At 35.9% G+C, this 14,440-nt stretch overlaps 2 protein-coding genes across 2 annotated transcripts; both read left to right on the top strand.

Annotated features, from left to right (window-relative positions):
- Positions 1 to 1,943: 1,943 nt before the first annotated feature.
- Positions 1,944 to 3,719, top strand: LOC126683418 (pentatricopeptide repeat-containing protein At3g26630, chloroplastic-like). Its single transcript, XM_050379297.2, has one exon. The coding sequence runs from the start codon at positions 2,083 to 2,085 to the stop codon at positions 3,460 to 3,462; it is 1,380 nt and encodes a 459-aa protein (XP_050235254.1). The 5' UTR covers positions 1,944 to 2,082; the 3' UTR covers positions 3,463 to 3,719.
- A 2,246-nt stretch (positions 3,720 to 5,965) lies between these two features.
- LOC126683415 (acetyl-coenzyme A synthetase, chloroplastic/glyoxysomal) lies at positions 5,966 to 13,970 on the top strand. The gene is made up of 19 exons (XM_050379295.2): positions 5,966 to 6,310; positions 6,596 to 6,888; positions 6,973 to 7,122; positions 7,263 to 7,418; positions 7,523 to 7,645; positions 7,725 to 7,893; positions 7,980 to 8,062; positions 9,922 to 10,023; positions 10,141 to 10,229; positions 10,335 to 10,425; positions 11,059 to 11,172; positions 11,531 to 11,607; positions 11,692 to 11,770; positions 11,955 to 12,023; positions 12,126 to 12,301; positions 12,469 to 12,525; positions 12,687 to 12,777; positions 13,028 to 13,126; positions 13,436 to 13,970. Exons 1-19 carry the CDS (start codon positions 6,271 to 6,273, stop codon positions 13,619 to 13,621), a joined length of 2,244 nt encoding a protein of 747 aa, XP_050235252.1. The 5' UTR covers positions 5,966 to 6,270; the 3' UTR covers positions 13,622 to 13,970.
- Positions 13,971 to 14,440: the final 470 nt, after the last annotated feature.

The raw sequence follows: 14,440 nt of genomic DNA, 5'->3' as shown, positions 1-14,440 counted from the left end.
AGCAAACAGAGAAGAAGAGCAACATTACACTATACACACAACAGTTAGCAAAACAAAAAGAGAAAACGAGGACTTACTTGAGAGAATAGCAGAAAATCCAGGAAAATCGGCAATCAGAAAATAATAACCAACCACGATAGAGAAGCACAAACGCAGAAAGGTAGTCTGAAGAGGCAATCGAAACGAAACTAAAGAAACAGAGGAGAAAGGAAAAAGAAATCAGATAGAAGAAAAGATTTTTTCAACGGATCGATATATGAGGAAAAATGAAGAGCGCGACAGTTAGTGGTAATTAAAGACACCTGAAAATAGAAAGTAAACTGAAAAAGGGAGGGAAACCGAAGAGTTTTTGTGTTAAAGAATGGAATTTCAAAAAATTAAAAAGAAGAAAACTAACAAGTGGCAGCCATCTAGGCAGTTGCCTACATCGGGATACGCAGGATCAAACACGTCATCAACAGCTGTCAAAACAAAACAAATCAATGCCAAAGAAATACAGATGAAGCGACGTATTTCCTGACACAACGTACGAGAGCACGTCACTGAGCAAAAGGAGACCCTATTTTTTCATTCAAATTTCTCCGCAGCCTGGCCAAAAAAAAAAACTATTGACTCTCAGACATAAATGCCCGATTTACTGGGGGGGACCAGTAATAAGGCGGTAAAACAGCCTCATCAACATGAGGCCTCACCAGGTCAAGCGAACATAGGGACCCGACACCTAATGACCATTGTGACCGATCTACCAAAAGTAAAGATCACGGGAGACCAAATCATAGCTTGATCATCTCGGGATAAGATACCACGGTCACAATCAAAATAGAGATCGGTCTTCCACTGAGCTAACGTTCTTCATAAAAAAACTCTAAACAGAATCTGACAGATAGACGGTTCTGTGCACTGCATATCTTACTCGATAAGCGAGACTTAATGTGAGCGAGCCACATCAGCTAACTGATTCTGTGGGGACCAAGGATGAGCAGAGATCCACTGCGGAACACATGTGCCAGGTAAAACTATATAAACCACCTTATGGACAAACCCTAAAAGGTACTTCTTTCTTGCTCTACACTCTTTTTTTTCTCTTCTTTTCTCTCTTCTTCTTCTTCCTCACGTAAATACTGATTAGATCGTCGGAGCGAATTGCCGGTGTCCCCCACCGGTATTTCGTCTGACCTTCTGTGCTCTTTTTCTTATCTCTTCAGGTTCATCTGACCGGTTCAGGCGTTGGTGATTTATCAATTCCAATCATCAATTTTAGTTTATTTTTTAATTTTTCGGATATGTCATACATATTTGCTTCATTTGTTCAAATTAAAATGGAGAAAAATTCAAATATGTCATACATATTTGCTTCATATTATCTCAATTTGCCTTTTTACCATTCAAAATTTCAACACATGAAATGCATATTTGAACTTTTTCCACTCCATTTTAACACTAATATACAATTGAAATTGAAATTTAAAAAGTGAACTTAAATTTACGATTTTAAAAGTTTGAGTCATAAATAAAAAAAAATCGAACATATGAGATATTTTTCAAATGACTAAACTTAATTTTCTACAAAGTTAATAAATTATAAAGAAGAAGAAAAAAGTTTCAAAAAAGGCTTAATCGTCCAAAGATGCTTCCTCTTTCTGACTTTTGTCATTCTTAGTACAAACTTTCAAAATTTTCAATTTTAAGTTTAAATTGTAGCCGTCTATTAAAGTAGATTGCAAAATGTTAATATATTGTTCATATTGTTTTATGTTCGAAATTTGTATGGTAAAAAGGAAAATTAGAATAATACATAATAATGTTAAAGAGTATATATTTGATTTATAATTAAAATAAATGTGTATAATTGAATGAAAAAAATAAACAAAATAGGCTAAAAAAGTTAAAATCACAAAGAAAAGAGATAAAAAAATTGAAGTATTATGATTAAGCTTTGGAAAGATTGCAACCTCACATAGACGCCGGCCACTTGTCCATAAAATCTCAAAAGAGAAGCTCCGAAAAACATTCAAGTCTGAGTTTCATCTGTATGAGGCCCCGAATTATATCCAACCATTCTCTAGTGTCTCAGATACTATAATGATTGCTCCCCTTTCATCTGCAACTCCAATAAATACTGCTCAATTTCTTAGCTTTCCCACTCACACTCACTCCACCGCCACGCCCAAGTTTGGTTCTCAAGAAGCTCTGATTTTGCTTCAAAACTGCTCCAAATTCACTCATCTAAAGCTCATTCAAGCTAAAATCATTAGACATAATCTTTCCAATGATCAATTACTCACCAGAAAGTTGCTTCAATTATGTTTCTCTTATCAAAAATTTCAATACGCCACTCTTATTTTCAATCAAATCGAGAACCCAGATACATTTACTTGGAATTTCATCATTAGAGCATATACCAACAATGGCAGCTCTCAACAAGCTCTTCTGCTTTACAATATCATGATTTCCAGGGGATTTGAACCCGATAAATTCACTTTTCCTTTCGTTATTAAATCTTGTTTGGCTTGTTCTGCTCTTCATAAAGGGAAAGAGGTTCATGGGTTTGCTATTAAAACTGGGTTTTGGAACGATACTTTTTTGCATAATACTCTCATGGATCTTTACTTCAAGTGTGGAGATTCGAAAAATGCGCGTAAGGTGTTCGATAAAATGCGTGTTAGGAGTGTTGTGTCGTGGACCACTTTTGTTGCTGGACTTGTTGCTTGTGGGGAATTAGATGCTGCCCGAGTGGCTTTTGATAAAATGCCAGTCAGAAATGTTGTTTCTTGGACGGCTATGATTAATGGGTATGTGAAGAATCAGCAAGTTGAGGAGGCTTTTGAATTGTTTCGCAAAATGCAGCTTCATAACGTGAGGCCTAATGCGTTTACTCTGGTTGGCTTGATAAGAGCGTGTACCGAACTTGGTAGTCTTGAATTGGGTAAATGGGTTCATGAATACGCTTTGAAGAATGGGTTTAAACTCGGGATTTTCTTGGGGACTGCTCTTATTGACATGTATAGTAAATGTGGTAGTCTAGAGGATGCCAAGAAAGTGTTTGATGAGATGGAAATTAAGAATGTGGCTACTTGGAATTCAATGATTACTAGCTTGGGGGTGCATGGGTTTGGCAAGGAGGCCCTTGCTCTTTTTGCTCGGATGGAGGAGACAAGTGTCTGGCCTGATGCAATTACTTTTGTTGGTGTTTTATGTGCTTGTGTGCAGATAAATAGTGTTGGAAAAGCTGAGTGGTACTTCAAACATATGAAAGAAAACTATGAAATTACACCCATTGTAGAACATTATGCTTGTATGATTGAACTTTATACTCGTGCTATTCGTCTCACAATGAGTATTGATTCTTCAAGTGGAACGCTCGATGAGTTTCATGGATTATGTCTGGCCCTATTATGGTCATTAATTTTGACACAGAATGAGAGTATTTACACAAACATGCTTCGGTATTATTTCCTATAGGAGCTACATTACAAAGCTTTCTTGGCCTTGCTCCCCTATCCTCTCCTTCCTATAGATCTCATTGCTTCTGTAGCTATAGATGTTTTTTTTTTTGGCTTATTATGTTAATTACTTGTATATTTTTTCTTAGTTATCAAATTCTATAGCTCTTATAAGTGGTACAGATTAAATACATCAAATTAGTGTCATTTTGTTATTTGATTTTCAAGAGTAAACACTTGTAACTTCCAATACTGAGATGTCTTCGTCGTGATCCAGTTAACTCTTCTTCTACTGTATTGCAGGATGCTGCTGTGATGTACAGATTGCATCCATTTCTTTTTCTGGTTTTCTGCATATATCATTCACAATGTAAATTAGAAGATAGATTAATATTCCTGATATGGGTATTTAGTAATTGTTCTTTGTAATCTTATAAGAAGTGCCCTGTTCTATTTTTTATTTCTTTCCCAATACGTTACCTCTAATTTTTAATTCCTTATATGCAATTGAGGCTATGAGCTATGATATCAGCATACCTTGTTCCTGACTTCTATTGGTATTTTGTTTATAATATTTGGATGTTTGAATCATCTGTTGTTTAAAATAACATCTCTATCACTGAAGGGACATGGCAAATACTATTAAATATTTCATTGCAGACGTGCCAAACAAGTCTTTTTGGTTGAAAAAACCGATGCAGCATGTTCAATTTGAATTGTAAGTACCAATGTTGTGTTTACATATTTTGAGTTTAACGATTTTGTTTTTCTTAACAACAACAATAGAATTACTAGCTTGATTGATTGGTGTGGTTCTTTTCTTGCTCATGAAGTGTACTACATAAATACAATTCTGTTCATCTTTATAGAAAAGCCTTACTAAAGGTTCGGCGAAACCTGTTCATTGTAAATATCAACATTTTACTGTTTTCTTGTAAGCTAAGTGACTACTTTTGGGAGCTTATTGCCAACAAATTTACTGGATCTTTTTTATTGTAATGGTGATCATGTCTTGCGTACAAAGTTTAGCTGATTGCTGTTATTCTGCTGCATGTTGAAAGAGAAGCTTTACCGCCTTAGAAAGTATGGAGACCTCCTCCTTTGCCAGATTAAGTGTCAATAGAGATTATTCTGTTGGACTCCTGTGCCACTATTTGTTCAGTAATGGTTCTGCACAATTCATTAATCTTAATGTGGATTATGAACAATCTGCTGTTGTGAATGGATCCTTAAGTTTTTATACTGAAACGAACTGCCATGTTTGCGCCTCATGCAATGGCTTGCTTCTGCTTTCTAGTGTTAGAGAGAACGCCATATATTATACTGTCTGTAATCTCTTTTCTGAGCAGTCTGTATTTCTTCCCCAACCTCAAATTGCCAGAAGAAGTATCAGGACTGGTTTGGCTTTTGATGGTCACCACTATCAAGTTATACGTATTTTCAGCATTAAAGATGTGGAAGTAAGTTTTTCAGAATCATCATCAGCTGATGCCGCTCAAGGAACTGATATCCTGGAGATGGAGGTATTCTCCTCTGGGACTGGCATGTGGAAGCAATACTATACCATGATTCGCCTACCTCCTGAGCTGCCCACTCTCGATGCAAATCCTCTCTTCTCGAATGGAGCTCTTCACTGGGAATTAGGGGGGCACTTGCTCATGTATTATATCAAGCATGGAAAATGTATGCTCATCAAGTTGCCTAATTATTCTGAAGATTGGTCTTATCATTCGATGAGTTATGGGCAGTGTTTGTGGGAGTCCAGAGGGCATGTGCACTACTGTTATTCAGATTTTAGAGGTCTTCACACCTGGATACTGATGAAGGAGCGAGAGTATGATTTCAATAACAGTCTTGATCCTAATAACTTGAAGTGGAAATTGACGCACAGCATTCTGCACGAAACCCTGATATCGTTGAACCCTGCCATCTTTCTCTACATTAGACAGAATCCAGAATTTTCATGCTGGAAGCCATACTTTGTGTGTCCATGTGCTTATAATACAGATTCAGATACTTTATATCTGCGATTACCGGGAGTTATTGTTTCTTATGATTTGAGGGCTCAAACCCTGAAGGAGGTTTGCACTTTTACAACTCAAGGCACAAACTTCCACTGCTGCATGCTGTTCTCTACAGCTGGAAATGGTAAAGCATCATCATCATCGCCGTCTTCTTCATTGTCAGGAATCAGAAGTGTGGTTAGTTTGGCAATAGGCAATGCATTTCTAAGGACCTGTAGCCACAATTGATCATCTGTCTAAGTATCCGATATGAATTCTTGAGCTTTCTATATTACAAGGATGAAATATGCAAATGAGTATTTCTCTGTATTTTGAACTGTAAATGCTGATTTCATTTTGTTTATAATGTTGAAATTGAATGGGTGATGGGATTCCAATGATGTGACTTGTTAGTTTTTGCATAAAGCAAGTAAAAAGAAATGGTCCCCTTTCTTCTCAACCATATCTCATCCACCTCTGCAATTCCAGAATCAGAAACATTGAAATGAAGATGAATGGGTTTTTACTTTAATTTACCATAAAAATGGGGACTTTTTAAGGAAAAAGCAGCTAGAAATTTGGAAAGTAGTTTTTGGCCAAGCAATACTGAAAAAGACAGCCATCAATAGAGGAATCAGACAAAAGTTTGACAACAAACTTAGTTATTGTCACCAAAACCCCAAACTCACTCCATCGTTTCTTCTTTCAAAATTTCTTGAATTCTAATCAACAAGGGCGTTGGTCAACAATAAGAAGATAAAGTTTAGAATTAGCAATTTCTTATATTCAACTCCAAATCTTTTTCGGAATCTTTTGGAGTGATTATGAAGCCGGCAGCTACCTTACCATCATCTCCATCACCAGGTCAGCCCATTTTATTTATGCTGAACAATTATTCATATTCAATTATTGATTCTCCAACTGTATTTATTTGTAAACGCAACACGCAAGCTATTGACTTTCTTTTATTTTATTCTATCTAATTATCAAAATATTACTATTATTTTTTGTAATAATCAACAGTTATCCGTAAAACATAAAACAAAAATGGTTTTTTTTGAAAAATTTAATGGCTATGGAGTATTATTAGTAATAGCAGTGCAGTGTAATTTGCTGTTAAAATCTCTCTCTCCTCATTCTCTATTTTAGTCAAACTCAAACCTCCTCCTCTCACCGCTACTCGCTGCTTCTCCTCCGTCTCCTCCTGCACCTCTTTATCTCTTCCGCGTCGGCGTCATTATCAGATCGGAATGGCCAGCTCCAAGACGACGGAGAATCACCTGAGGCACGTCGATTCAATGGCGAGGTTACCGTCTGGTGCCGGTACAATACCTCGTCTTAACGCCGTCATTTTAGGAGAAGCTTTAGCTTCTGAAGAAGACGATCTTGTTTTCCCTAGTGTTGACTTTTCGCGCCAAGCTCTCGTTCCTTCTTCTCAAAAGGTTCATTTATCAATTTGCTCTTGAATGTTATTATTAATAATAGTCGGAATTTTAAGTATTAACTCTAGTTATTGAAATGTATAGTATTTGGAGATGTACAAAAAGTCAGTTGAAGATCCGGCAGGGTTTTGGTCGGAAATTGCAAGTCAGTTCTACTGGCAACAGAGTTGGGGCCAAGGTCAACCTGTTTTCACGGAAAATTTTGATGTTCGCCAAGGGGAAATCAAGATTGAGGTCATCTTTTTATCAATTTATCATGTGTGAATATATTGGTGCTGTTGTTTAGCATTGAATCTGATTAAGCTAGCCTTAGTTGTTATTGTTCAGTGAATGAGAATTGCGGTAGTAAAATCTTATGAAATTCTTATGTACAGTGGTTTAAGGGAGGCATCACAAACATTTGTTACAATTGTTTGGATAGAAATGTTGAATCTGGAAACGGCGACAAGATTGCTATTTATTGGGAACCTAACGAACCCGGTTCTCAAGACTCTTTAACCTATTCTCAGCTTCTTCAAAGAGTTTGCCAGGTTTCCTTTTGTTCTATGTTGTACTTTTACGTGGATAAACAATGAGAATGATTAAGTGCACAACTTGAGAGTAAATTAATGTTCTTTATCCAAAAATCTTGTAGCTAGCCAATTACTTGAAAGATAAAGGTGTTAAGAAGGGTGATGCTGTTGTGATATATTTACCTATGCTTATGGAGCTCCCCATTGCAATGCTTGCTTGTGCTCGCATTGGTGCTGTTCACTCGGTAACTAAAGCATATACATACCTTGTTTTTTCAAGGGTTCTTGCTTAGCAAATTTCTCTCACCCTTTTCATTTCATCAGGTTGTGTTTGCAGGATTTTCTGCTGAATCTATTGCTCAAAGAATTGTTGATTGTAAACCAAAAGCGGTGATTACTTGTAATGCTGTTAAAAGAGGGTCTAAAGTGATTCCCCTCAAAGATATAGTTGATGCTGGCCTTGTCGAATCGGCTAAAAATGGTGTTTCAGTAGGTATGTGAAATTTAACTATTGCTTTCTAGCAGACGCATCATCTTCTCCTTCACCTTTCTATATGGTTCTTTCCTTAATGTTACCAGATTTATGTTTAACCTATGAAAATCAATCTGCTATGAAGAGGGAAAGCACTAAATGGAAAGAGGGAAGAGATGTATGGTGGCAGGTTAGTATTGCAGTACTTCCAGTTTACATATTACTTAAAACAGGCAATGGATGTAGCTGGCAGTTGGCAAGTAAAATTGTCTGATGTGTGCCGCAAACCTGTTCTTAATATTTTTTCTTTTAGTCTTCCATGCTAATTTTAATTTTTATATCAGCTTTTGAAAATATGGATATCAAAGAAATAAAGTTATTGATCAAGAAGATAAAATATTTGATTGATAAGTGTATAAAATTCATAAAATTTAAGAGAAATTGATTTCTATAAATTTTTTAGTAGCAACCTATGAAGCACCAATACGGGTACGGGTACGGACACGGGTACGGGTACGGGGAACGGCATTTTAGAAAAAAATAGGACACAGGTACGGCGGGGACACGGGTACGGCGGGGACACGGCAATTTTTTTATTTTTTTAAAAACATATATTTACCCGTATATAAGGTTTCAAGATGAAAAAATAATAAATATTATGTCATAAGATGCGTAAGTAATACGTAAGTTAGTTGAACTAACAATTCCAACACAAAGAAGTGAGTTACGGTTCTTTTTTTAAGAGAGGGACTGCTGTAATTTTTTTAAAATAGGGCTGTTGTATTTTTCTTAAATAGGGGCTACTTTATTTTTTTTTAAAATAGGGGCTGCTGTTTGTTTTTTTTCTTCTAAAACAGCCTACTGCTTCTTTTTTAAAATAGAGGACTGCTGTATTTTTTTAAAATTAAAAATAGGGTTTAGTTTATGTTACTATCTAATTGTATTTGGGTTTGGACTTATTTATTTAATTTTTTTATAAAAGAAAATCCATACAGAAAAAATCTAAACTTAACTAAAATGCCATTAGAAGTGTCCCCGAAGTGTCCCTGGCGTGTCCCCCCCTTTGACCAGTCAAAGGTACGGGGACACGCCACGTGGCGTATCGGGTACGTATCCCTGCCGTGTCCCCCGCGTGTTCCCGTGTCCCCGTGTCGACCCCCTAGATACGGCACTCCGACGGAGTGTCGGTGCTTCATAGGTAGCAACTATGATGAAATCATCGAGATGGATTATTTCAAGTGGTAAGAGCGCCCCAGCTAAGACCAATAGGTTTTGGCTTCGAATCACCATGGGGGAGGAGTGAAATTCTTTAATCCTCTTTAAAGAAGGAAAAAAAGCTATGATGTTTGTATAAATTACAAAGAAGAATTCATTCTTCTATAAAAGAAATTACGAATTTAGATATTTGTATTGGCATATCAATGCAGACTGAACTTTCGTTTTTAGTGTATGCCTACGAAGACAATTATATTGAGCTTTCTTTTGGTGATTTTTATGGAGTTTTCTTCTTGTGATGTATTTTCTCCAATTTCAATCATAGGTCCGTTAGATTTATGTGCTATTCAATTTTTTGGGGGCACAAGATGCTTTAGCTGGATTATTGATGCCATGTTATTTTTGTTTTACATGGCCTAGGTTCACTTTAAGCCTTGGAAGATGCAATTATTCACTCTTCTATTCATTCTAAATGTATCATATTTATAACAACGAGTTCAGTAAATATCTAGAAATATTCAATATGTTAAAACTTGTCATGAGGTGATTCCGATCAAATATAATATCATTCGCAAGTGCTTGGAAATGTTATGCACAAGTTATGAAATTTTGTCAAGCATAAGAAAGTGTAGTGTGTGGTATATTCATATTATTTCTAAAGGATGAAAAGTGTGAAGTGAATTGCTAGTCTATATAACATAGTTGCTTGGCTATGAGTCCTAAGGTATCATTTGTTGTGGATGTCCTGATATCACTGGAGATGGAACTTATAATTCATATGATTATTTAACAAAGTTTTATTCCTTTTTTTTATTAACTTAAAGTATTTTATAGGACGTCGTCCCTAAATATCCAACTACTTGTGAAGTGGAGTGGGTTGATGCAGAAGATCCACTTTTTCTCCTGTATACTAGTGGAAGCACAGGAAAGCCTAAGGTTTGATAATTTCTTAGTTTAATATATATTTGCATTTGCTTCTCTTTGATTCATATCAATCTCATTGTTCTCCCTTTTCCTTTTTTGTTTCCTTGTTCTTTCGGTCTCGCTCCAAAGGGTGTTCTGCATACGACTGGAGGATACATGGTTTACACAGCTACTACATTCAAATATGCATTTGATTACAAGCCATCTGATGTTTACTGGTATGAAGAAACTTTAATTGATTCCCGTTATTTCCTCAAAGTTATCTTTAATTCAGTGTAGCTCAAATAGCATTTCAAAATTTACTGAGGTTTGCTGCATATCAGGTGTACAGCTGACTGTGGTTGGATCACGGGACACAGCTATGTAACTTATGGACCCATGCTCAATGGAGCAACTGTCATCATTTTTGAAGGGGTAACTTAATATCACCTTAAACACTAGCTTGTGCTGTAACATTTTAGTATTAAATAGAAAATGTCAATAGGATTTTCTTCTATCATCCAATATATATGATTATATGATCTAATTCTGTAATGAAGAAAAGGTAGCATAATAGTTGGAAATATACTGTAAGTTAAACAGGATGAAGTATGTTATAACTTATAACACAAGGGATGCTCCTTAGAGTTTTTTTGGTCATCTGGCTCAATTTAGGAAGTCCATTCGGCAATTTTAAATACTTTATTCAGTTAAGAAAAAAGTGATTAGAAGTGATCATAAATTTATATTTATAATAGGGAGCTGTATGAGACAAGTAACAACATGCAATATTTAGAATTTTGTTCTCTGGAGAATGGTAGTATTCTCCTTGGTTGAAACATTCATAATCTTCTTATGACAATTTAAGATGACATTAGAAGAATCTTATCTAAGATATTTAAAAATACAGAGGCTGTCTAATTATGGTGCTTCTACCAGCATCAGAGTTTCATGTAGGGACTGTTCAATATAGGCTTATAAATTTTATGCAAGACCCTTGAGTTTAACTCGCATCAATAAATTTACTTGGATCTGTAAGTCTCTATACTTAATACATACTTCTTGCAGGCTCCTAATTATCCTGATTCCGGACGCTGCTGGGATATTGTTGATAAATTCAAGGTGACAATATTTTATACTGCTCCCACATTGGTTCGGGCTCTCATGCGTGACGGTGATGAGGCAAGATGTTTCTCTTTTCTTGCATGTATACTTGTTGGGCATTTTCAATTATAAGATTAATTTAACAATGTCTTTGCCAAGACAAAGTAGTTGGTTCAATATTTGTAAATTTCTTAATATAAGTAAGCAATGAGGATTTGAAGGAACTTCAACTTGGAAGAGGTCATGAAGGAAATTTACTTCTGTATCTAATCATAATATGATTGAGCTCTCTTTTCTTAGGGATTGTGGCTTTTTCAGGGAATGGTGGAACCATTCTCTATATCATTTATTGTTCCCATATGCTCATGCATGTTCATTTATGCATAAACTTATTTTCATGAATAAATCTTAATGTCAACTCTTTCTGGTTGTGCAGTATGTAACTCGCTATTCACGTAAATCCTTACGGGTCCTTGGAAGTGTGGGCGAGCCTATCAATCCAAGTGCTTGGAGGTTGTAACCTCAATCATATTTTGCTTGGCAGATGAATCTTAGTTTTATTGCATACGGATTTTGATGCATTCCTGTTTCTTACAGGTGGTTTTTCAATGTAGTCGGAGATTCAAGAAGCCCTATATCTGATACTTGGTGGCAAACTGAAACTGGCGGTTTTATGGTATTCAATTTTATCTCTTTTTGATTTCTGCCCATACTCTGCCGTCATATATGCTACTTTGTTTTATTTTCCATACTCCTAAACGGCTTCATGATGCTTTTATCTGGGTTTTTTGTTTTATACATATGTTTAATTATTCGCTTCTTTGTCAAATGGTAATAATAATTCTGCGGTTCCCTATCAGATTACTCCACTACCAGGTGCTTGGCCACAGAAGCCTGGCTCTGCAACTTTCCCTTTCTTTGGTGTTCAGGTTTCTAACAAAATCAAATTTATCTTTTCATCTTTTCCACCTTTTTTCATATTCTAAATTCATTTCCTATGTTTGATCCATATTCTTGTGATGCGACTGTAGCCCATCATTGTGGATGAAAAAGGAGCCGAGATTGAAGGAGAGTGCAGTGGATATCTCTGTGTGAAAAGCTCATGGCCTGGGGCATTCCGAACTCTTTATGGTGATCATGAAAGATATGAAACCACGTACTTCAAGCCATTCCCTGGATACTATTTCAGTGGTGATGGCTGTAGCAGGCATGTTATTGCTATAAGTTTGATCACAATTTTTGTATCCAAATATTATGTTATTATTGATCTTAACATGTCCCTGGTCTGGACTTCAAAAGACTTAATTGCCTCGGTGTCTTCTGGCCAGGAAAAGAACTCTTCCAAAGGACTCATAGTTGACTTCTATTTTTCAGGGACAAGGATGGGTACTACTGGCTTACTGGAAGAGTTGACGATGTCATCAACGTTAGGTAATATTAAATATCATAAACTTCTACATCCTGGGATTTGAACACTTTGCAGGAAATTATGCTGCATGTGCCTTTGATCCTCCTTCCTAGTGTTTTGTCAAAATTTGCTTTGTGGACTTTAACAAGTGTGCATTTTTGTGATGTTTTGGTGATATGTGCAGTGGTCATCGTATTGGCACAGCAGAAGTGGAATCTGCTCTTGTTTCCCATCCCCAGTGTGCAGAAGCTGCTGTGGTTGGTGTTGAGCATGAGGTACTTGTGTGTGTGAGAGTCGGAGAGAAAAACCATTTGATTGGTTAAGCTCTACTCTATAATTATTTCATTTGCAAATGAATTCATTTAGTAATGCTAAGTAAACCAAACCCAACTATATTCATCTACAAATTGATTCCACAAAATTTTATGGAATTCATTTGAACCAAACGAACTAAAAAACTCCTGATATTAGTTGCAGTTGCTTCATATTCTGTTGGGCTTAAACTTCGATATTTCTTGCTATTAGGTTAAAGGACAGGGCATTTATGCATTTGTCACACTTGTAGAAGGGGTTCCTTACAGTGAAGAACTCCGGAAAAGTCTTATCCTCACAGTGCGAAATCAGGTTTGTTTTTGGTTCAACCTTTTCTCCAGTCTGATTGACTAATGCTGCAATTTGGATAGTTGAGCCTTTCCCTAATTTTGCATGTATAACTTCCACACAATCGTGTTACACTTTTCATAATGCAATAATCTTTAGTGATTCCTTTTAGTGACATCATTTGTCCACATAAAAAACAAGTCTGCACAACGATCAGGTTTCGACTTGATAGAGTAACGTGATTGCAAACTTCAAAACTTAGGCAACTTTCCAGTTCTATATTTCATACGTATTTATCAGTTACATCTGCTGAATACCAGTTCTATATTTCAGATAGGAGGATTCGCAGCACCTGATAGAATCCACTGGGCTCCTGGCCTTCCAAAGACTAGAAGTGGAAAAATAATGAGGAGGATTCTTAGAAAAATTGCGTCGAGGCAGTTGGATGAGCTGGGCGACACAAGCACGCTGGCAGATCCAAATGTGGTTGAGCAGCTTATAGCACTTGCTGATATATGAATCTCCTAACTTAATTTCTGGGATGTTCCTCACTTCTATGTGCGGCTTTCACCGTAACTGGTCAGCTATAGAGTTTTTAGATACTTGAATAAGTATATTGAATTTGGGCCAGGTGAACTATTTGTTCTCACCAGGAACTCTTCTTACCTTTGATTTTTTGAAACTTGCAACAGATTTGGGCTAGATACGATATGCTTTAATTGTATTTGTATTCTAGTCTCATAAAAGGGTTGTCTGGTGTTTAATATTGCACCAGGGTTGTATTATATTCATTTTAAGTGACATTTTTGTGGGTATTAAAAATAAGAATATTGGAGATGAGGAACTGTAATAATTCTTCTTTCATGTACTCGTATGAGCTATGGCTTCTTTCCATTTGCATGGTTCGTTCTTTTATCTTTTTGTGATAAGAATTTTCAGAATAATAGGCACAAAACCTGAAATTAATTAATTAAACAGAAGCTATTCTTTCTTACCTTCCAGGCCATTGTTTATATATTGCTAAAATATTGGATGATGAGAATTCAGAGGTGATTAATTTAACATTTATTGGTTAAAGAATAAAAAAATTAAGGATAATAAAATGAAACTCAAAAGCAGTTTTAGAGTATAATTTTCAAAACTCTAAATTAGATTTAGAAAAGATAGATAATCTGTTTATTTGAGGTTGATTTTAGTTACAATGCCAAAATGAAAAGTTTATTCCAGTCAGCTTAATCAACCCTTCACTGCAAATTTAGCGATATTACGAGTTAAACGAAACAACACTTCCAACTGAAAAAATAAGTTTGAGATGCTTTAAAAATCACTTCTAACTCG

The sequence above is a fragment of the Mercurialis annua genome, linkage group LG5, assembly GCF_937616625.2.
Source record: "Mercurialis annua linkage group LG5, ddMerAnnu1.2, whole genome shotgun sequence".
Lineage (NCBI taxonomy): Eukaryota > Viridiplantae > Streptophyta > Magnoliopsida > Malpighiales > Euphorbiaceae > Mercurialis > Mercurialis annua.
The sequence above is the reverse complement of the archived record's forward strand: the minus strand, read 5'-3'. Positions and strand labels throughout refer to the sequence as shown.

Bases quoted from the DNA above. Each gene is read 5' to 3' on its own strand.
- LOC126683418 (XM_050379297.2), top strand. From the start codon at position 2,083: ATGATTGCTCCCCTTTCATCTGCAACTCCAATAAATACTGCTCAATTT.
- LOC126683415 (XM_050379295.2), top strand. From the start codon at position 6,271: ATGAAGCCGGCAGCTACCTTACCATCATCTCCATCACCAG. The intron at 10,426-11,058 runs GTAACTTAATAT...TACTTCTTGCAG, and splicing joins CTGTCATCATTTTTGAAGGG to GCTCCTAATTATCCTGATTC. The intron at 12,302-12,468 runs GCATGTTATTGC...TCTATTTTTCAG, and splicing joins AGTGGTGATGGCTGTAGCAG to GGACAAGGATGGGTACTACT.